The sequence below is a fragment of the Bos javanicus genome, chromosome 16 (genome assembly GCF_032452875.1).
Source record: "Bos javanicus breed banteng chromosome 16, ARS-OSU_banteng_1.0, whole genome shotgun sequence".
In the NCBI taxonomy this organism is placed as follows: domain Eukaryota; kingdom Metazoa; phylum Chordata; class Mammalia; order Artiodactyla; family Bovidae; genus Bos; species Bos javanicus.
Window position 1 is genome coordinate 53,208,876 of NC_083883.1, and position 22,579 is coordinate 53,231,454.

The 22,579-nt window shown below is 51.8% G+C and overlaps 1 protein-coding gene and 1 long non-coding RNA gene across 4 annotated transcripts in view; both read right to left on the reverse strand.

Annotated features, from left to right (window-relative positions):
* The window catches only part of KAZN (kazrin, periplakin interacting protein), a 1,344,061-nt gene that overhangs the window by 129,568 nt on the left and 1,191,914 nt on the right, over positions 1–22,579 (reverse strand). For all 3 annotated transcript variants that reach the window (XM_061383221.1, XM_061383222.1, XM_061383223.1), the window contains one exon: positions 5,162–5,353. In XM_061383221.1, coding sequence (XP_061239205.1) covers positions 5,162–5,353 — 192 coding nt within the window. The remainder of the gene's footprint in view (positions 1–5,161; positions 5,354–22,579) is intronic.
* LOC133228000 (uncharacterized) lies at positions 5,354–20,676 on the reverse strand. Its single transcript, XR_009730020.1, has 2 exons — positions 19,390–20,676; positions 5,354–18,202 (listed from the first exon to the last, which is right to left on the reverse strand). It is a non-coding gene; the product is annotated as an uncharacterized LOC133228000 (long non-coding RNA).

Genomic DNA, 22,579 nt, shown 5'->3' on the forward strand with positions numbered 1-22,579 from the left:
AATCACTCAGGGAACCATTATTTTCTGAGTGATCAATGTTAGATTCCAAAAAATCATGTTGGGTACAATCTCCGTGTGTGTGTGTGTGTGTGTGTGTGTGTGTGTGTGTGTGTTAGTTGCTCAGTTGTGTCTGACTCTTGTGACCCCATGGACTGTAGCCCACTAGGCTCCTCTGGCCATGGAATTCTCCAGGCAAGAATACTGGAGTGGTTGCCATTTCCTTCTCTAGGGATCTTCCTGACCCAGGGATTGAACCCAGGTCTCCTGCACTGCAGGCAGATTCTTTACCACTGATCCACAATTTCCATTCAAAATGCCAATCGGACCAATGGTTTTGTCCATCCAGAGCACAAAACCTTCATTGGATATGGATTTAGAGTCCACACTCAGCACACCTCTAAAAACTATCATTTGGTGAGTTCTAGTATAGCATCAAGAGAAATATCCACAGTTATCTAATAAGACAATTAATTTACTCCTCCCTCTTCCAGATACATATCTGTGTGATGCTAGATTTTCAATCAAAACAACAAACCACAGTAGCTTGACTGAGGAGTAACTATGAAAACTCAGCAGTCTTCTATGAAGTCAGACATTAAACAGTTTTTGAAAACTGTGAACCAATGCTGCTCTTCACCCTCAAGTTTTTTTATTTAGGAAAAAACAGTAATTTTTCACTTAAAAACTATGTTAACATGTAATAAGTTTAGTATTGTTATTTTAAAATAAATTAATGATAATATAGACATGTTTTGCTTTTAATTTCTAAGATAGCAAACACTGATAGATCTAAACCATATAAACAAAAGCTCTTTGGGGTCATCAATTTTATGCGTGTAAAGTGGTCCAGAGACCAGAAGGTCTGATAAATGCTGTCCTAAGAAAACAGATTTAAACAGATCTGTATAGTGCAGTGCTACATAACAGCAAGAATGAAAAGGAAAAAAAGCGGAAACAACTTAAATATCCAATAACAGAAAAGTGGCTAAATAAATTACAGGGCTTCCATTCGGCAGAACATTATGGAGTCACTAGAAATTATGTTTTCAAGGAGTATTTATCCTTGTGGGAAAACGCTCAACACACTCGACATGCCATTAAGTGATTAAAAGAGGGAAGAAGGAAATTTTCATGATCATTGTTTCTGTAATGCCTTGAATCTCGAATGAAATCAATGAAACTGAGGGGGAGATCAAGACACCCTAAAGGAGTCCCCCAGGCAACAGGCTCACCACGTGTGTGGGGCTGGGGTCATGCAGGGACTCTGGGGTAAGTTTACAAACTCGACGACACCATTCCTTATTAAACAATCATTCAGAGCTTCTGCCTTTGAACTCAGGGTGAGACCAAAGTCCTAAACCAAACATTCCCAGACTCATCCCGGCAGAACCTTCTAAACAAAGGAACCTTCTAAACCCCAATTCTCCCAGACTTGATTCTTTTTGTTGGATTCTTTGATGTTGGAATCATGGCCTGATGTCTTGGGTGTTTGCTTGGGTTCCTAATCTTCTCACGTACTGAAAAACGCCAGTTTTGGGACTTCCCTGGTGGTCCAGTGGCTAAGATTCTGAGCTCCCAGTGCAGCAAGAAGCCTGGGTTCAATCCCTGATCTTGAAACTAAAGATTTAGCGTGTCTCAACAAAGACTGAAGATCCTGTGTGCTGCAACTAAGACCCAGTGCAACCAAATAAATATAGAAATATTAAAAAAAAAAATTCTAGTTTCAACCAACCCAAGCTACCAGAGTGAGGGTGGCCAGGTGGGGACCACCAGAGTGGAAGTCTTTGGGGGTTCTGCATTTTCCCACCGTAGGGACACTGGTTGTTAACAAGTGTTGTCCAACATCTGCAGCTTTCTTGGCTGGTGCATTTATTCTCATCTTTCTCATTAAGGGCATATAAATTCCTTTTCATGCCCCAGTCTCCTTCTGCCCACATCTGTCTGCAATTTACTCACCACATGCTGTGGCCGGGGAGGAAGCATCTTTGTGACTTTGTGGAACGCCAGGCAGGATGCTTGAGGCGCTGAAGGTGTTCACCTCACTGCTTTTCAGGAACACCTGCTACCATGAACGTAGATGGGCTCAGGGGTCTAGGGTCTGGGCCACCCTGAATGGGAATCAGGTGACCAGCATCTCCAAAGAGATCCAAGGAGGTCTGCCAAGCTCGCTCTCATCTGATCATCACTAAATATTTGCACTAATGGTTCTTGGCACTGGGCCAAGTGCTTCATATCTCTAATCCTCCCGAGAATTCTGTGAAGTAGCTACCAGTTATAACTGGTCCCAATTATAAGAAAAACAGGTATTATTACCTTCTACAAGAGAATTATGGTTCAGAGAGGTTAAGGAATCTGCCCTAGGTCACATAGCTAGTAAGCGACAGAGCTGGGATTCAAGCCCAGATCTGACTCCAGAATCTGTTGTCCCCATTACTGAGCTAGGGTGGCCTCCAGTCTCTCCTGTCCAGGCTGACTTCATCCCTAGTGACCTCATCCAGAGGGAAGAAAAGGGATTTAGCACAGTGGATAAAGTTTTGGACTCTGCTGATAATTAGCTTGTCACTTTGGCCAAGTTACTTAATCTCCCTGAACTTCATTCAGCTGTGTCCATCTGTGAAAGGGGTTAATACCTCCCAGCAGGACTGGGGTGAATGGTAGACCAAGTGCGTAGAGCAGTGCTGGAACACGGTAGAAAAAAAAGAAAGTGAAGTCGCTCAGTCATGTTTGACTCTTTGCGACCCCATGGACTGTAGCCTACCAGACTCCATCCATGGGATTTCCCAAGGCAAGAATGCTGGAGTGGGTAGCCACTCCTTTCTCCAGGGGATCTTTCTGACCCAGGGTTCAAACCTGGGTCTCCCACACTGCAGGCAGACTCTTTTACTGTCTGAGCCACCAGGGAAGCCCGCTGGAACACATAGTAGGTGTTCAATAAAGCTTTCTTTGAATGAATACTGGCAAATCCTTCTTGATGAGATTACTGTTCCTACAAAGGAGCTGCCCCATCAAGGGGATCTCTGGTCCCTGAGCAAGGCCCTGAAGACTTTTGGGGATGGATAAGAAATCATACAGCCCAGAGATGGGAAGAAATGCCTACAAAGCTCTGTGCCCTGTGGGCTACACAGAGAAGGATGCATATCATAGTAACAGCCTTCACAGACACGACCGCATGTAACTCACTGTCACTGTCCCATCATTCAGATCAGAAAGCTGAGGTCTAGAGAGTGTAGGCCGTCTGTCCTAGGAGCTGGGGAGTGGAGGGTAAAGGAGCCTGCCTGCCCATTCCCCTGGGCCCTGGAACAGCAGACAGAGGGATTCCTCCTTCTCACGGGTCCAGAAGGCAGAATAAGGGTGAGAACTCTTTCCTCGGCCCAGGACACAGAAGGCAGGTGTCTCTGTCCTGCAATGAACAGCGGCTGAGGAGGCTGAGACAGTGTCTGGCTGCTTTCCCAACTCTGCAGGATCGCAAAGCCTGGCAAGACCAGGACACCGGCTCATATGTCCCACGCCCAGGAACATGTGCCCTGTATGGGAGACTCCTGAGACTTTGGGTTCTCCTTCCTGAGAAAGGTAGGGATGTTCCAGGGCCTCCGGGAAGCTGGGAGTGGAGGGGGTTCACACAGATCTTCCTGGACTGCAAGAGGCTTGTGTAGAGAAAGTGTGCGTGCCTGGCACAGGGACTTCTGATAATGCAGCGTCAGCTGGACCATGACACAGACCACCTGCCCGCCATGGCCTGAACAGACCACCCTGAGCACTGTCCAAGTGGGCCCACCAGAAGAATAACGTGTATGGCTGAGAAGGATACAAAAAGGGGCTGGAACACCTGGATGAGGGCTCAATGGTTTCCTGAGCTTCCTGGGTGGTGGGGTGTTGGACAGACAGTTGGCTTAACCAGTGTTCTGCTGCTCACTTCACACCTCCAGTCAGAGAAACCCAGGAGGACAGAGTCAACTAACCATCTAGCAAAATCCCTTCTCCTTCTCTACCCCCAACTCCTACCCCTCCAGAGCCTTGTAGCTGGGACACAGACCCCGAGCACTCCCTGCAGCCAAATGATCACACTCCTGCCAAAGACACTCTCTGACCTTGCACTTCAGCTCTTTCCCTGGATCCATCACAGGCCAAGGGGAGCAGAGAGGCCCACCAGCCTGAAACACCCTTGGGATAGTTACAGAAGAAAGGGAGAAACAGATTCTTTAAGCCACCCTGTTCTGGGGTCTTTGCTACAGCAGCCCGAAATCAATGTAAGGAATAAACCTGCTTTGGCTTCAGAAACAAAGTCTTCAGAGAGTATTTATCGGTTCTAGCCAGCGGTAAGTGGGAAGGAGCTTGCCAAGCTTTATTGCCTCTTCCCTCCCCAGGAGAATCAAAGATACTAAGACAGGCTCAAGAGATCAAGGTAGACCTCCCCAAATATTTTCTTCCCCAATGTTTCCTGTTGCAGGACTATTCGGAGAAGCCTTCCAATCTTTCTCAAATAACCTTTTGAGACACAGTGTGGGCAGGTGGCTCCCAGGAGAGACAGGTATGTCAGCCCCCAGTATCCCAGGCCAGCACTAAGGAAAGCAGGTGACACGTGGGCCCACTGACCGCCTGTCTCCTCAAGTGGTTTCTCTCCCAGCTGCTCCCCCACCCCCACCCAGGGCTGGGTGCTGCATTTCTTAGAGGGGAGCTCCTTCAGACCAAGTAAAAGCAAAAAGAGGCCAAGCCCTCCCCTGCGGAGCCCACCATGGTGAGCATAAGTGAAGTGGCGGATGGACGTGTCCTCCAGCACAGACCCCCGCACAGCCACACTGTCCTGCAGGGGAGGCACCGCAGGACCCGGAGGGTTCTGGGAAAGAGGAGATCCAACTGCTGGGGCAGCACCCTGGGTCAGCAAAGATAACTGACCACCTGCCAATCACACCTAGGAGGGAGGCGCCCCATGACCAGCCGTGATGGCTGAGGTGGTCACACCGCAGGACGGAAAGATACCTGTACCCGACCCAGCATGACACAGGATTCCACCCAAGAAGGAAGGGGCAGCCCGTGCCAGGAGACTCCCGGGTCCACGCCACTCCCCCTGCAGACGCAGGACCCTGGCTCTCGGTGCCCCCTGTGGCCCCGGCTGAGCCCCAGGTGAGGGAGAGGAGGGAGCTGTCCCCGACTTGTCACTCACCCTGCAAGGCTTCTTTGGCTCTGGCTAGCTCTTGCTCCTTCTGGGCCAGCTGGACCCTGAGCTCGGTGGCCGAGAGGACCTCAGAGGACTTGCCACCCTGCGACTCCTCCAGGTCCTTCATCAACATCTCCTTCATCTGCCGGAGAAGGTGGACTTCCTCCTGGAGCCGGGACACTTCCTCCCGCAGGAGCGCTAGGGGAGAAGGGCATGTAGTTAGAGCAAGGGACAGGGGAGGCTGGCTGCGCTCGTTCACTTTTCTGGGGACAGTTTGAAGGTGCTTTGTTTTTCCTGTTGCTATGTGCTCAGCACCTTTCCTACCGTGTGCAGAAAGAAAACCCCAAAACAAACTTCTTGCAAAGAGCCTCTGCCCCAGTCCTGGGCCCCACCCACAGTCTGCAGACCACGCCGAGTGGGATCCCCACCCCTTCATCCCTCCACACTGTCTAGGGCTCCACTGTGGCTGCAGCTAGAGCGTCCACTCCAATGGCCGGGGTCTCCCTCCCTGCAGAGGGCGGGAGCATTACAGTCATACCCAGCTACACTTCACATGCTTTACCTTGTTTACCAAAACCTTTGGAGGCAGGAGATCTGACCCCATTTCACAGGTTAGGAAGTCGAGGTGCAGAGAGACTAAGAAGCTCCGTGAGTTCATAAACTGAGTAGGTAATGGAGGTGGGGTCTGAACCCAGACCTGGTTGACTCCAGGCACAGTCGGCACAACAGTAACTCAGGACAGGGCAGACCCAGGCAAGAGGCTCACCTCACTTAGAGACTGATTAAAGGAGGTTTTGAGAAGCTCATGGAAGCAGGCCCAGAGCGGCTGGCCTCGGAAGCATCACTAAACTCACACCCTCCTGCAGGTTGGTACCTCTCTCTGCCACAGGCCAAGCTCTTTCCATCCTTAGGGGGCGGGCACAGTCCTTGCCTGTGAGGGTCAGAGGGCACAGCTACAGCACAGCTCTTGAGGCCCCAGGGTCTCTGGTCTGGCTCCCTTGCTGACCATGAGTGTGGTCACAAGCAAGTCCCTCCCACTCTGAGCCTCAGCTGCCCCTTCTGTAAAATGGGTCTAAGCCTCATGGGGTGGTGAGGCTCCCTCCTCTCATGGGGCCTGTTCCTGGAGACGGGCTCTGTGTATACAGCCAGTGCTCAGTGCCAGTGAAGCAGGGGTGTTTCCCCAGGCTCCTCCCAGGTGTGCGCTGTTCTCTAAGGTCCCACAGTCTGCACTCCTCGGGGATCCTGGACCCAAAGGGAGAGTCAAGCCTGTGGGGGCAGGCTGGGGGGGGAGCAGAGCTGAGGCCTCAGGGACTTGGGGTCCTCTGCCCCCAGAAGCCTGGGCAAAGGCGGCACCAAGTCCAGCCCCTGTTCCTGGTCCACCTCAACTACCTCCTCTGAGGCCATCTGGGTCCAGCTGCCACCCACATGAGCAGAGGCCTCCCTGGCCACCCAGCTCCTCCTCAGTCCCCAGCCAATCTCCAGCCTGATCCACAGAGCGCAGCACCTCATTCCTGAGCTCTAAACCCTCCCTCCCTGGCTGCCCATCAGCTGCCTTGTCACCCCATCGGAGGCCTTCCTCAGGCCACCTGGGGGAGACTTTCAGTTCTGAAGGTGCTAGATTCGTCCTGCCTCTGGGCTGCCAGAAGGGTTTCCTTCCTTCTTCACAGGTTCCTCCCTGTCGGGCAGTCTCAGCCCCACAGTTACATCAACAGCCCTAAAATGGCCCCACCCACGGTCCAATTCTGACAGCACTTTGGACGACACGCCCCAAACCCCTCACTAATGTGGGAGGCCCGCATTCACTGAGGGGCCTCAAGTGTCCTGAACACTGTATGACGACACACGACAATCAGACAATCCCCCCACCCATCCATCCACCCATCCATCCACCCAGCAAGAGTTCACGGGCACCTACTCCAAGCCAGTTGCTCCTGCAGGCCCTGGGGACCCCTGGGTGAATGTCACAGACAGGTCCTACCCTCAGGCTGATGCTCCTAGACTCCAGATGGGCTAAAGGAACCCAAACCTGCATCCCAGGGAGGCAGGCTATCTGCGGAGGAGTTCCTGATTGCTCTCACACAAACAGACTCAAGTGCAGGCTGGGGAATGTCCAAGTCTCTTAGAAAACCTACAAAGTAGGAAGTTTGCATTGGGGGTCCCTCCCCTGCTCTTATTCTAGGCAAACACTTGCAAGCTGTCTATACTGCAGGACTGCCTGGTGTCCAAAAAGAAGGGAACACCCTTAGCCTCAAAAAGTCTCCAGCGAGTAGAAGCAGCAACACAAGTAATCATAACACAAAGCAATGGCAGTACCTGCTTGGGGCACAGAATATTTGAAATAGGTCGTGGAAGACTGGGGAGGAGGGCAGTGAGCAGAGGGAACAGCCTGAGAAGTGCTGGGAAGCCAGAGGTCCCTGCGTAACCAGTGAACAGTTACAGGTAAGGAAGAACAGGAGGAAAGGGTAGGCCAGGGTCAGATTATAAAAGATGTTAACCCCAACCACACGCTGTGCCCCAAGCCCTGGCTCGCCATCTCCAGCAGTACTCAAGACTCTGGAACTTTCATTCTCACTTTCTGCCATAGACTGAATATTTGTGTTCAAAATTCGTATGTGAGAGACTTCCCTGATGGCCCAGTGGCTAAGACTCCACGCTCCTAACGCAGGTGGCCCAGGTTCTATCCCTGGTTGGGGAACTAGATCTCACATGCCGAAACTAAGAGTTAGTATGCCACCACTAAGAGTTTGCAGCCGGCAAATAAAGATTGAAGATCTTGGATGCTGCATTGAAGACTCAGTGCAGCCAAAAAAAAAAAAAAAAAAAATCACATGTGAAACCTAATCCCCAGGTGATGACAGTATGTGAAGACAACTGATCAGATCACAAGGGTGGAGCCATCATAAATGGGATTAGTGACCTGTCCACCAGGTGAAGATGAAGCAAAAAAGACAGCTATGAATCACCAAGAGGGTCCTTACCAGACATGGAATTTACCAGTGCCTGGTCTTGGACTTCCAGCCTCCAGAACTGTGAGACAGACACTTCTGTGGCTTATAAGCCATCCAGTATTTTTGTTATAGCAACCCAAATAGGCCAAGACACTTTCCTTCATCAATTCTCCCCAGTCACAGCTGCCAGGGACTGTTTCCACTCAACAGTCACCAAATGTCTATTTCACAGTACGGTGTGAGTGACTGCTAAGTACCCCATTTATATTTACATTACCAGGCAAGTAGAAGCCAGAACTGTTTTTTATTTTATTTTAGGGCTTTCTCAAACTGCCCAGAGGAAGCCACTGAGGTTGTTTGCTATCTATGCAGACCGCAGAGGATTCCAAGAGACCTGGCTTCAAATCCAGGCCTGACCAGGGCCTTGTTGTGACCCTGAGCAAGCTCTGTGATTTCTCTGGCTCTCAGTTGCCATGTACACTGTGTGGGCACAATGTCACCCCTGTAGGGTTGCCAGATTGAGCAAAAGAAAACAAAGTGAAGCAAAACGAACCAAAAAAGCCCAGATGCACAGTGAAATTTGAATTTTAGATAACAAATAATTTTTAATATAAGTGTATCCTAAATATTACACGGGACATACTTATGCTGAAAATTGATTCAATGTTTATCTAAAATTCAAATGTAACCGGGCGTGCTGTGTTTTATCCAGCAACCCTACTTCCGTCACAATGAAACGGGGCCATCATGAGAAAGGGCTGTACTGGATGATGGCCTGGGAGGAAGGAGGTGAAGGCACAGAGCAGCCTGGCACAGCCTTCTCTGCCCTCCCTCCACCGCTACTTGGATGAGGGCAAGATGGGGCTGCGTGTCCCTCTCCTGAGCTAACAGTGGCAAAGGTGCATTTTTTTTTCCTGTGCTCAGGTTGCTAATAGGTATACTGGACACCTAGGCCCCGCCCCTGGAGTCAGGTTCTGAACAAGCAGGAGGGCGGGAACCAGGTGTGGCTCTTGCAGGAGCCAAGTCTCAGGAGACCAGGCTGGAAAAACAACTCCACAGAAACAGAGAGGCTTGTCCAAGCTTAGGAACTGCCCTTGCCCCCTCTAGACTAGATCTTGCACCACCTGGACCCTTCCAGGGGCAAAGAGGGGTGACAGGTCTGGGACTGCAATCACAGAGAACCTCACAAGACTGAAGCCCATTTACCGGCTCTGGGACCATCTGCAGGCACTTCCCCTCCCTGGGGGCTTCCCAGGCGGTGCTAGCGGTAAAGAACCTGACTGCCAACGCAAGAGGTTTAGGTGTGATCCCTGGGCTGGGATAATCCCCTGGAGGAGAGCGTGGCAACCCACTCCAGCATTCTTGCCTGGAGAATCCCATGGACAGAGGAGCTTGGTGGACTTCAGTCCATGGGGTAGCAAAGAGTCAGATACAACTGAAGGGACTTAGCATGCATGCACGCCCCTCCCTGGGCCTCAGTGGCCTCAACCGTGAAACGGAATGATAGGAACGTGTGATATACTTAAACGTGCACACGATGAGAACTGTGTGTGCTCTCAACTCCCCTTCCCCTCTGCACAGAGGGGAGTGAACTCATCCCCCAGGAGCAATGAAGAAGTGAGAGTTGGAAGATTTGGGTTTCTGCCTCAGAAGGACAGCTACCTCGCTGTGTGACCTAGGACAAGTCACTGTCCCTCTTTGGGCCTTCATAATGTTAGGTAGTTAGAATAGGAAACAGGAGTCCAAAATGGCAGTGGCTAAAAGACAAGGATGGGAAAAGCCCATGAAAATAGAACAAAGGAAAGTCAAAGGAAGGTCCGAGGACCGGCGTGAGGACCTCAGGTAGAACTAACAGCACTCCTGGCTAGCCCAATTTGCATAGCGCAGGCCTAGGGAGGAGGAAAAAACATAAAAAGAGGAGCCAAAGGGCCGGGGCTCTCTCTTCTCTTCGTCTTTGGGTCGGAATGCCCTCACGCCTCGAGGATGTATTTTCCTGCTATTTTCTAAATAAAACTGAGCTGTAACACGGAGCTGTAACACTGATCTAAGAGCTATAACATGGTCTGTTTAGAACAGAAAGCTATAAGATGGTCTGTCTAAGAGCTGTGACGTGCTGAGGGCTTTATGTCCGTTGCTTCAAATTTTTGTTGAGACCAGACAGAACCGAGATTACACTCGCCTGACATCTAGTATCAGTGCCCTTAGAAGAATGCACTCTTCATGAATCTAGAGGAATGCTGCGCTCCTCCCCTTCGCAGGGCAGGGGTCCCTGCTCTGGCTCACGGCTGCCTTGCTCAATGAGACACACATGGCTACTTACATGTAAATTAGTCACAACCTACTCAGTTCCTCAGCTGTGCTCACCTCATGTGAAGAGCACAGAGTCGCCCCTTCAGGACGCGGAGCTCCGGGGTCAGTGGTCGTCCAGGGGCATGAAGCAGGGAAGGGAAGAAGTGGGGTTTGTGAGGCATCTGGCACAGAGCTGGCTGCAGACTCACGGACAGGAGGGACCCTTGTGCCGAAAGCTGGGGAAGGAGCCACATTCCTGCAGAAACTGTTCTAGCCTTTGCGGAGGGACACAAACAGCAAAGACCGACTGTGTACCTTTCTGCCTGTCACTGGGAAACCACGCACCCTCGGATCGTAGGGCAGCGGGCGAATGGTGGTGAAAGGTGTGTGTGTGTTAGTCGCTTAGTTGTGTCCAACTCTTCTTAACCCCATGGACTGTAGTCCACCAGACTCCTCTGTCCATGAGATTCTCCAGGCAAGAAACTGGAGTGGGTTGCCATGCCCTCCTCCAGGGGATCTTCCCGATCCAGGGGTCAAACCTTGGTCTCCTGCATTGCAGGCATATTCTTTACTGTCTAAGCTACCAGGGAAGCCTGGTGGTGAAAGGGCCTGGTGCCCAGGAAGCCACAGACACAGCAATGTTCTTGGCCAAGGAAGCCGGAAGTAAGTGTTGCCTGGGAGATGGCTCTTCCCCTGCCGCCCTCCTCCGGGAAGCCGCCAGTCACCAATGGTGCTGCCCTCAGGGGTGGCCTTACCAGCAGGCAGGCCACACAGCAGAAGCCTCCAGGGCCTTCTTCTCAAGGGCAAGGGGGTGTGGCATACTTATCAGGTGGCGAAGGGAGCTGGGGAGACCCTGTGCCTCCCTAGCACATCTTTTGTTTGTGAGAGCAGTGAGTGTTCTGCGTTTAAAAAATGCCATTTCTTGGCCTCCCTTGCAGCTAGAATTGTCTGTGTGACTCAGTCTGGCTGATAAGATATAGGAGATAGTCCCTGAGACTGCCCTTTAAGAAAAAAGGACTTTGCTCAATGGTAAAGAATCTGCCTGCAATGCAGGAGGCACAGTTTCCATCGCTGGGTTGGGAAGATCCCCTGGAGAAAGAAAAGGCAACCGACTCCAGTATTCTTGCCTGGAGAATCCCAAGTACCGAGGAGCCTGGTAGGTTACAGTCCACGGGGTCTCACAAGAGCCAGACTTGACTTAGTGACCAAACAACAACAAATGGGAAGGAAATCCAAAAAAGAGGGAACATATGTATAAGTATAACTGATTCACTTTGCTGTGCAGTATAAACACAACATTGCAAAGCAACAATATGACAAAAAAATTTTTTTAATAAAAGAAAAAAGGCTTTGTCTCCTCCCTGCCTTCTTGCCTGGAGAGTAGATTTGTGGTCAGAACTGCAGCAGCCACATTGTAACAAGGAGGTAACATGCACAGAGGGCACAAAAAGATGCTAAGCGAAGAGAGCCTGGGCCTGGCGAGCATAGCTCAGCCCTGCACCTATGTGGAGACCTGCAGCAGCACCAGCTGGGCAGGGCCACCTGGCGTTGGAGAGCCTTTGATTTCCCTGCTGATCTACCAGTTTCCCGGAGCCAACCGCCACTCCTGGCCCCAGGGAAGAGCCCCAAGTCCTTTCCTGGCTTAATTTTTGTGAGCTCATCAGGTTGGGACGAGAGAGGAACAAGAGAAAGGAAAAAAAGCTTATTTTCCTTGACTGTAGGGCACCATCCAAGAGTCCTCTGAGCTGTCTCCATTCGAGAGGTTTGTGAGTCTATCCTTCGCAAGCCAGAGGTCCAAACAGCAATAATACTGTAATTACTGTGTCAATGACAATGACTTCTTTACTAACATTTCTAGAGCGCAAGGTATGTGCTCCAGGCTCTGTTTTAAGTATGTCACATGCCTAACAGATACTAGTGAATTCTCACAATAACCTCATAAAGTAGGATCATCCCATTCAACAGATGGGGAAGTTGAGGCACAGGATTTAGGTGACTTGACCAATGTCATTTGGAGTAAAAGGCAGAGTCAGGGGTAGAAGCCAGTGGTCTAGCTTTAGCACCTGCCCACACTATACTGTCTTGCAGGAGGAGAGGGCAACAGGGTCCGTGGGTGACACAGAGGGAACCCAACAGTGCTGTGTGCTCACCCTGGTAGATGGCAGGTAAGGCAGGGTTGCCCCCCCCACACCCCACCAGCAGGTATGGGCTCACTCTTGTTTCCTACGTGGAGCTGGGTGTCACAGAGAGCCACCACTCCGTGCACCCCCCCCCCAGGGGCACAGTCCCCATGTAGCTCCTTAAGGACGTGGCCACGGAGGCAGCAGGGGCCCTGATGACACCCAACGCCCAGCTCCAGCCCAGCACTGGGCTCCTGGCAGGCCCGCGCCGAGCACGGTGCAAGGCGAACGTGGGCCAGGCACGTCTGGGTCAGCCCCCGGGGTCCAGTCCCGGCTCCCCAGCTTCCTGGCTATTTGACCTTAGGACAAGTGACCTCCGAGTTTATCTGAAAATGGAGCCAAGACCAGTCTCCCAAGCCTGTGGTAAACATTAAAGCAATCATCTAAGTGGAACATTCCGGAAGGTTCTAAATGGGGGTCACATGTCACTCGTTAAGACCATTATTATAGAAAAGGGCAAATCTCCCCAATGTTCTGAGGAAAGGCCTTGGCCTCACTGACCTCAGAGCCCTGACCTGTGGGCCTCCCAGCCTGGGAGGGGTGGCTTAAATGGCAGAGAAGGCTGAGTCACCCTGTCTGCAGGGGGAGGGCAGGAGCCAGAACATGGAGGGGCTCCAAGTGGAGCCTAGGCTGGAGTGACAGTCCCTGGCTGCTCGTCATAGATGGACACCTTGAAAAACTACCACAGACACACACACATCTGTCAAAACTCACCAAGCTCCAACTGTACCCTTAAGACCTGTTTACTTTGCTGTAGGGAATTATACAACCAAAAAAAAGCGGGGGTGGGGGTGAGGGGAGAGTCAGTAACATAGTTCAGGTTTTCCATTAACTGACTTTTACAGATCCTCCTCCCCAATCCAGGTACCAGGCCCAGCATCCCCCTGACCCCTAGCAGGGCTCAGCGGAAGGGGAACTTGAATCCAGCCCCAGGCTCGGTGGACTACCTCCATTCACTTGAGCTACACCTGCTCTGTGGGAGAGAAATTGGATGCCCTGAGAACCATGCCCCGCTGGCCCTGGCTGGATGGAGGTCACTCTGGATGGCACGATGCTCTGCTTAACGACGCCACAGTTCTCTCCCAGTCCAAACACCCTCTCTGGCAGAAACAGGGGTTGATGGCACTGCCACATTCTCAGACTCTGACTGTGCAGGATGCCGCTCACTGGATTACAGGCTTCATCTCACCGGATCCTCATAGCACCTACGCAGGGCTGCGGTGACCCCGCCCGAGTTCAGAGACACTGAGGGCTGTGGGATGGAGCCCAGGTCAGCCTGGGGGTCATGAGCCCCCCACCATGGGTCGGTCCAGCAGCGGTCGGCAGGCTGTGAGTGTTCAAAAGGCACCACTGTGGCCATGACTGCCATTATTGTCATCACTGCCAAATCTGGCCCAGGAAGTGATCTCAGAACATCAGGATGACTTTTGTTCCAAAAATTAGGAATCAGGGACCTCCCTGGTAGTCCAGTGGCTAAGACTCTGCACCTCCCAGTGCAGGGGGCTCCAGGTGGGATCCCTAGTCAGGGAACTAGATCCCACAAGCTGCAACTAAGGGTTCGAGCGCTGCGACTGAAGATTCTGCACGCTACAATTAAAAAGGATCCTGCATGCCACAACTAAGACCTAGCACAGACAAATATTAAAAAAAAATTAGGAATCAGGTTGTTCTTGGAGTGTTTAAATGTCAAGACTGAGGCACAATGATTCATATCAAATCCCCATGAGAGATGGGTTCCCAGGCCCCAAGGCTAAACAGGACCACATGTATTCGGGTCCCAAGAATCCAGTGCCTGATGGCAGAGGGGAGTCTTGAAAAGAAAGAGCCAGAGAGGGGGTTGCTGGCAGAACGCACTGCCCAGGCAGAGAGGGTAAGGGTCTTCGCCAGTGGTCTAAGGGCACCTCCTCGGTTCTGCCTTTATGTGGCGGGAGCACATGACGAGAAAGAGGTCAGCTGCATTCCCACAGTGCAGTCCCTCTGTTCTTGAATTCAAGCAGCAGCATCATCATCACAGTGAGCCTCTCCTCTCATGCATGCCAAAACACCTCTAAGTCCTCGCACCATTAATTCTTGATTCTCACAGTAACACAAGGGGATATACCCATTTTACAGAAGAAACCAAGGCAGGGAGAAAACGTGGTTAAACTCAGAAGGTCTGGCTGCAGAGCCTTTTCCAGTCACCCCTGAGTTATATTCTACCCCTTCTCCTCTGGGTCCGGGTGCCAGTCTGCAAGCTCTCCCCAAGGCCGGCAAAGCGTATGTTCCCTCTCAGGGCCTGCTGTGGTTAACAGGGAGCCCTCAAACCCTCCTGGATAGACACCACTGTTTGCATCCTTCCCCGAGACTGGAAGGCCTGAGGTCACAGAACCTCTTGGCCAAGCTGACCCTAAAGCTAAGTGGGGCCAGGAATCCTGGATTCAGTCAGGTCAGCAGAGGCAACAGAAGCAACGTAGCCCTCAGTTCTAGACTCAGCCTCAAAGGTTCCTCAGAGCTCTGTACATTACCGGAATTCCACAGGGACACTGAGTCAGGTGGGACTTGAACGTAACGGTCTGTGGAGAGAGAAATCTGGGAAGAGCAGCCTGAAGGCTGGGCCTCCAGGACTAAGAAGAGACTTGAAATCACTTCCTTTTGCTTGATTGGTCCTCGCAGACCCAGCCTGGGCTCCCCTCCTGCCTGGTTTTTGTATAGTGAGCTGAAAACAGCCCTCTTGGACCACCTCTGTTCATCATGCCTACTCTTCCGTCCCTCCCCTCCTGCCCCCTGCACATGAGACAGACCCAAGAAACCAGGAACAGGGCAAGTGGCAGGCAGACAAAAGCTGGAACCATGCTTTGCTAGAGATTTCCAGGTTCTGTCTGCCTCTGTTCTGTGATCCCGACACTTAAAGCTTTTGGGGTGATGGGACACAATACAGCACTCACCAAACAAGAGGAGATTCTCAAAAACCTCCCAGCCGCTTCTCAACTATTAATCCCAAGGCTGCTCCAGGGCCCGGGAGAACCACCTGGTAATTTTTATTACAAGTGGGTGGGGTGGGCCTGGCAGGTACCAGGTGATGCAGCCTTTGTCTTTTTCTCATATTTCACAGTAACTGTATGTTCTTTGAGGCACTGTTTAATCTGTCTTTCCTGCAGAGCTGTTTCAGTGCAGCTGCTGGTGCATAAACACACCTTCTGGCCACACCATCCTTGGCTCCTGACTGCCAAGCTAATCCTCTTCCACAAGCTTGAGTGGGGGAAGCCCCTGTTTCTCAGGAAGAGCTGTGCCCATCCAGCTCCGCACCCCAGGAATCTGATTCTCTCCAGGGAAGGGATTTGCTTCCTTCGACCGTACCTCATGCGTGTGTGTGTGCTAAGTTGCTCAGTTTGTCTGACTCTTTGACCCCATGAACTGTATCCTGCCAGACTCCTGTGTCCCTGGAATTTTCCAGGCAAGAATACTGGAGTGGGTTGCCATGCCCTTCTCCAGGGGATATTCCTGATCCAGGGATCAAACTCAGATCTGTCTGCATTGCAGGCAGATACCACTGAGCCACCAGGGAAGCCTTCGACCGTCCCTCACCAAGCACCAACTCAGCACCAGTCATGTGCTAGGCACGAGCCCTGGAACGATGACGGTCACAGGTTCTAAAGCAGAGATGCCCTGGGGGAATTGAAGGAATCACAAACCTCCAGAACATAGCTTCCTCATTCTCAGGCACAACCAAACCCGAGGATCTGTGCTGCAGAACATGGGCCTGCAGGCGGCCTGGCCTGATCTTTGCTTCCTGTGTCCACTGCTCTTGAAACCCAGAAAGAACAGTCTCTGGCAGACTTTCTGGACATGTGGCTTGATGTTGCCAAGCACTGACAGCCAGTAGGAGCCTCAGAGTCCTCGGGGGTCTGCAACAGCCACTCAGCAGGTGATTCTAGCTTCAGAATGAATACACATTGCCCAAATACAGCATCTGTCTGGGGGTGGAAAGGCAAGCCCTTTCCTAACACCTAAATGCTGAGTCCCTGATGGTCTGCAGCAGCAGTGATTACCTTGTTCCAAAGCCAGGTCTCCAGGCCTCCTTGGGGCCCTTAAGGAGCCCACTCCTATCCACTTGCTGGGTAGGAGTCATGGGAATGCGGTTCAAAGGTGGAGATAAGACCCAAGCTGACCAATAAGACAGCTGAGTTGTCCTGGCCACTGTGATTGGTTTAGAAGGGGAAGCACATGACACAGGTCAGTCCAATCAGTCGGTATCTGGACTGGGAGATGCTCTTTTTAATGATGGATGAGAGGATGGAGCCTGGAGGTGCTGGTGGCCAAGAAGGGAGCACCAATAAGACAAAGACTGGATCCAGATAATACCCGTGTCCTGGATCACACCACACCTGAAGCCAGAATCTACTCCTGAACTTTTCAGTTATGTGGGCCAATACATTCTTAAGCCAGTTTGACTTGCATTTTCTATCCCTTGCAACTGTAAGATAACTCTGATAAACTACTTCTGTCAGGAACCACTTTCTGGGTGCCCAGCAACCCACAAACCTAAGGCCACCTTCTATGTGCTAAGCACTCAAAGTTATATCACTCTTTCAGAAACCAGACGAACAAAACGGACAATGGAATCCTCTTCCACAAAACCAGTGAGCACCTACCCCCACGTGATTCTAGCTTTTCTTTGACAGCAGTGACCAGTCCCCCTGGGTTGAAATCCTGGAAGGCACAAACTTTCAAGTTCTGCCTTGAGTCCATTTCTAGACTTCTCCTGCCCAAATCAGCCTTTCTCCTCTTCTCCCACCTGGTGAGGTCTGTGAGCACTAACCCCTCAGCCTTCCTTGGCGTGAGGCTCTAGGTCCCCTTCAGGTGCTGACTATGTGCCTGGCTCTAAGCCTCGGACCAAGCAATTCTCTCAGTGGGAACAGTGCTACATCCTCTCCTTTTTGCACACATGTAAACGGACAGGGAGAGATGGAGGCCAGGACAGGTGGACAGCCTTGTTTAAGGTAACAGGGCTGGTCCAGGTGGCATGGTGGATCCCAACTCAGATCCCAAGTCTGTTTGATTGCAAAGCTCATGTTCTTAACTGGATTAGGCTCCCAGCCCTCCCAGCCCTAAATGCCATGCTGTGCATATTTCTCAAACTATTAATAAATGCCAGGTCAAAGAGTGGGACAGAACTGGAACTGGGCCTTTTTTACAAACTTTGGCAAAATCAGCTGGGTCCCCCAGCATTTGCTCTCACCACAGGTTTCTCCCCTCCCCAAGGCTTGGTTCATAAAGGAACGGATCCAGGAGAGGGACAGAGGCCACTGGGTGGCACTGCCCATCTCCCTCTCCACCCATATGTGACTCCCTCCTCCCATCCTGCCTCCCTCTTCTCCACCCTTGTCATTGTTGTTTGGTTGCTAAGCTGCGTCTGTCTCTCTGTGACCCCATGGACTGCAGCATGCCAGGCTTCCCTGTCCCTAACCATTTCCCTAAGTTTGCTCAAACTTATGTCTATTGAGTCAGTGATGCCATCCAACCATCTCATCCTCTGCTGCCCCCTTCTCCTCCTGCCCTCAATCTTCCCCAGCATCAGGTTTTTTTCCAATGAGTAGGCTCTTCACATCAGGTGGCCAAAGCATTGGAGCTTCAGCTTCAGCATCCACCCTCTAGGGGAAAAAAATTACCAAAACACAAGGAGGAAAAAGAAAGAAGGCCCTGCATGGTTACACCCACCAACACATGACGTGGCCCATCCACGCGTCAAGCACAAAGCTCATGGCCAACCAGGAGGAAGCAACTTGACCGAGGCCTCGCCACTGCAGGGAGAACCCAGCCCTGGCCTTCTTTCCCACCCGAGTCTGAGTCAGCAGCAGAACACCTGCATCTGTTTCTTTCTCCACCCGTTACCAGAATACACAGAGCAGACTGAAGCTGCTGGCCCACTGATCAGAGAGCGGGTTCTCCCTGGCCTAGTTCCCAGCAGGACAGCTCCCTTCCTAAGAAGCCTGGGGGAAGGAAGACATTTATATCCCCATTTTAATTTTTTTTTTTTTTTGGCCACACTGTGTGGCAAGGAGGATCTTAGTTCCCCAACCAGGGATCAAACCCTTGCCCCCTGCAGTGGAAGGACAGAGTCTTAACCACTGGACCATCAGGGAAGTCCCATATATCCCCATTTTATAGATAGTCAAACTGAGTCTCTGGTGGTTCAGACAGAAAAGAATCTGCCTGCAGTGCAGGAGATGCTGGGTTTGATCCCGATCCCCTGGAGGTGGGAATGGCAACCCACTCCAGTATTCTTGCTTGGGAAATCCCATGGACAGAGGAGCCTGGTGGGCTCTGGGGTCACAAAGAGTCGGACATGACTGAGCAACTAACACTTTCTACTTTAAACAGAGGCCCAAAGGATGGTGTCTGGAATCTACTGCCTTGACTGCTAGGCCACTGGCTACTACAATGTGGAAGCAAACTGGAAACACTCTGCCTGAAACGCTCTGCTCAGTGTTTCTTAGGCATCAATCAACTCAGGGGTTAAATACATGTGCAGCAAGCCGCAGGCCCCCGCAGATGTAAATAATTACAGAGAAGTGGGCGACCAGGGCCCAGCCAGGGCTCTCCTAACGACGCCAGCACATGAGGGCGGCCGAGTCTGAAATTCCCGAATCTTCAAATTCCCAAGATCTGTATCTCAACCAGATCTGGGCTTTCAGAAGAATTTAAACCAGATCCAGGCTGCAGCCCAGACAAACGGCAAACCTGGAAGGCCCACTGTCTCAAATGGTGCTTCAAAAGGTAAACTAAGAACGGGCATCTCCCACTATGACTTGACCTCTATGTCCTTCAAGTTCCTCACCTATAAAATTGCAACAACGATGGTTCAGAGCTGCAGTCCTGGAACCGGCTACCTGGGTCACACCCTGGCTTAGTTCTTGACTAGCTGTTGGACCCCAGCAGGTCACTTCTGTGTCCTCATATGGGGAATGAAGGTAACAATGGTATCTGTCTCCCAGGGTTGCACTGACAGCCTATGGGCAACAGATAAATAGCTCCAAGATGAGCCTGGCACGGAGTGAGCCCTCAGCCAAAGCTGGCAGTCAATTCTGATGCAATCAGGAGGATGCCTGACCCCCTGGAGGGGGCAGGGAAGGAAGAGGGCATCTTGGGCTCCTGCAGTGGGAGGTGCCCAAGGCTGTGGAGCCTGTGAGCTGCAGGGTGGTACACTGATCCCTGTAACTTGCTCCTGATTATTCTCCAGCCCAACTGAGCAGCTGCTCCAGGAAGAAATAAAATATGCTTTGCATACTTTAAATGTTTCACTTATGAAAACTAGCAGGGCCGCCTTTTGAAATTGTTTAGCAATAAAGTCAGTAATGAAACCTCCCGAGGCTCTCACCACCGGAGCCCGGGTCAGGGAGCCTGGGCGGGGGCAGGGGAGGAGGACAGGCCGGCCGCCAGCGCGGAGCCCACAGGGGCTTCCAGAAGGCGCCATCTGGGATTTTTCAGAGGGGCACTGGGATCACGTCCTGGTGTCCTGATGTGAAATTGGATCCTCCCGCTGGAAGTCGAGCCCCAAGCCAGCGGGGGGCAGAGGGGAGGGCCCTTCCGGCCTGGGATGCTTTCCCACACTCCAAGGGCGCCCCGGTTTCCAGCCAATCAAGTTAATTGAAAAATTACCTTGGGCTGAGAAAGAACAGACCCGGGACACGTGGGCTGGTTCACAGGAAACCCTGCTTGGTCTCTGGCATGACTATATCTTCAACAACCTGTATCTGGAAGGCCAGGGACCGTGTTCAGCAACCCAGGAACAGAGGAAGCTCCACATGCCAGGCACACCTCGGAGGGTAATGTGATGCCCACATTACAGACGAGGAGACGAAAGCGCTGAAACCAGGGCTGGCTGGCTCCCCTGAGATGCTTCTTCCCAGAATGCTCTTCTTCCACTTGCCTGGGGGCCCCCCAACCCCAAATCCTAACAAACAGAGCTCAAATGGAAATACAGGATGTACACCAGCTAGCAAGGCCGGCTGGAGGCCTTCTGCCCAGGCTGGAGCAAAAGCATCTTCACATTCAGAGGCTGCCTGCACTCGGGCTGATACTGTTAAGCTGAGTACAGTACTTTTCACTTTTTCTTCATAGTGCTCTCACCTCTCTTATGCTTACCACCCAAATCCCTGGGAAGATTACAATGGTGGGTTTTACTGTCCTCATTAAGGGGCAGTCAACCAAGGCCCAAGGAATGGCTTCTCCACTTGGTCAGCTCACCCAGGGATTCTGATGCATGAGGCCTGGGCCCACTTCTCTCACCTTGGTCTTCCTCCTGACATCCTCCTACTCCACCCATGCAGATGGCTGGGTACAGCCCTGCCTCTCTGGACTGTGGTCCATTCCCATCCTCCTAGTTCCCCAATCTGTTCAAAAGCCTGGAGCACCCTCAGTCCATCCCATCTCCAGAGGCCTTTGCAGTCACCGATTCTGAGGCATCAAGTTCTAAGTCGCCTCAGTCGTGACTGACTCTCTGCAACCCCATGGACTGTAGCCCACCAGGCTCCTCTGTCCATGGCATCCTCCAGGCAAGAATACTGGAGTGGGTTGCCACGCCCTCCTCCATGGGATCTTTCCGACCCAGGGATTGAACTTGCGTTTCTTATGTCTCCTGCATCGGCAGGCAGTTCTTTACCACTGGTGCCACCTGGGACCAACGGAGGCCCGCAGCTGTGTCCCTTCTCCCACTGTGCTGCAACTTTCGGGATTTAAATAACCTTATTTAACCCGGGCATTTCAGCAGTGTGGTCTGTGAACCAAATGTATAATCGAGACGCAGAAAAATAAGTGATATTTGTTTTGGTGGTGGGGTGGGGGGAGAGCAGTGGGATGAGGAGGGTAAACTCAAGTCCCTGAGTTACTACGTCTGTGCACGGAACTTCTCCCCGCGTAAGAAAACGCCGCCTGAACTCAGAAGCTGCACACCTGACCTCTAGCTTTGACAGATCCTTACTAAGTACCTGAGCTGAGTGACCAGAAACACCTCAGAGGCGAGTTGACCTGAATTTGAGTTGCAGACACTTACTCACCTCTTTCTGCCTCAGTTCCCTTACCTGTAAAATGGGGCAATAACAGTACCCATCTTATGGGCTGCTGTGAGGATGACATGAGCGATTACACACATACAGTCCATATAGACACACGGACTATACACATATAGGAACAGTGCTTGGCACAGTCTGAGTGCTCTGTGCAAGTCAGTTCTTCACTCTGCCCCTCCATCTTCCAGAAGCCACATTCTTCTGCCCTGAGAGCCCCTTTGCACCCCTCTGTCCAACAGCCTTGTCCTTGGGTCCCCAGGGGCTTCTCCTGGAAACTCCTGACCCAAACCTGCTGGGTAGAACATTTCTTGCTGAGCAGTCTCCAGAGTGGGGCTCCAGCAGCTCAGGCTGCTCGCTGAGGTAGTGCCCACGAGACGCTGATCTGGAGGCATGGAAGCCCCCTCTATCTAGCCGACCCCTCCCTCACTTTTGCCTGTTTACGGGCTGAGAAAGGCAGAGATGTAACTTGAATTCCTGCTTTGAGCTGCCGCCAGTTTGCCACCAAACATCTCCCCCTCTGTCTGGCCCACTCCACCAACATTTCGCAAAGGTCAAATGCTTACTCCACTCCGCACGCTGCCTCCTGGGAGAGCAGAGGAGAAAAGAATTCAAAAAATGTAAATTGAAAAAACCCCACTGCTCACCATCCCCCACTCCGCCCCACACACACTGGTGCACGCATGCACAGCTCACCCCCAGTTCAGCAAAACCCACAACTGTGGGCCCAGCCCCTCGATCTTAAAAAAAAGTAAGAAGACAGAGGGACGATACAGAGTTTCCACCCACAGTGACCAGCGCCTAGGCTGTCTTCCTTGGAGGAATACAAATGACCGTGCCAACCCAGACTAGGAAATCTCTTGCACAGAACAGCATCCTTCCAGGTCTTTCTGGAAGCTCCTGGCAGGAGCCATGTAGTATGTGTCTCAGCACCAAGTACAGTCCTGAGAGCTGAGGTTAGTA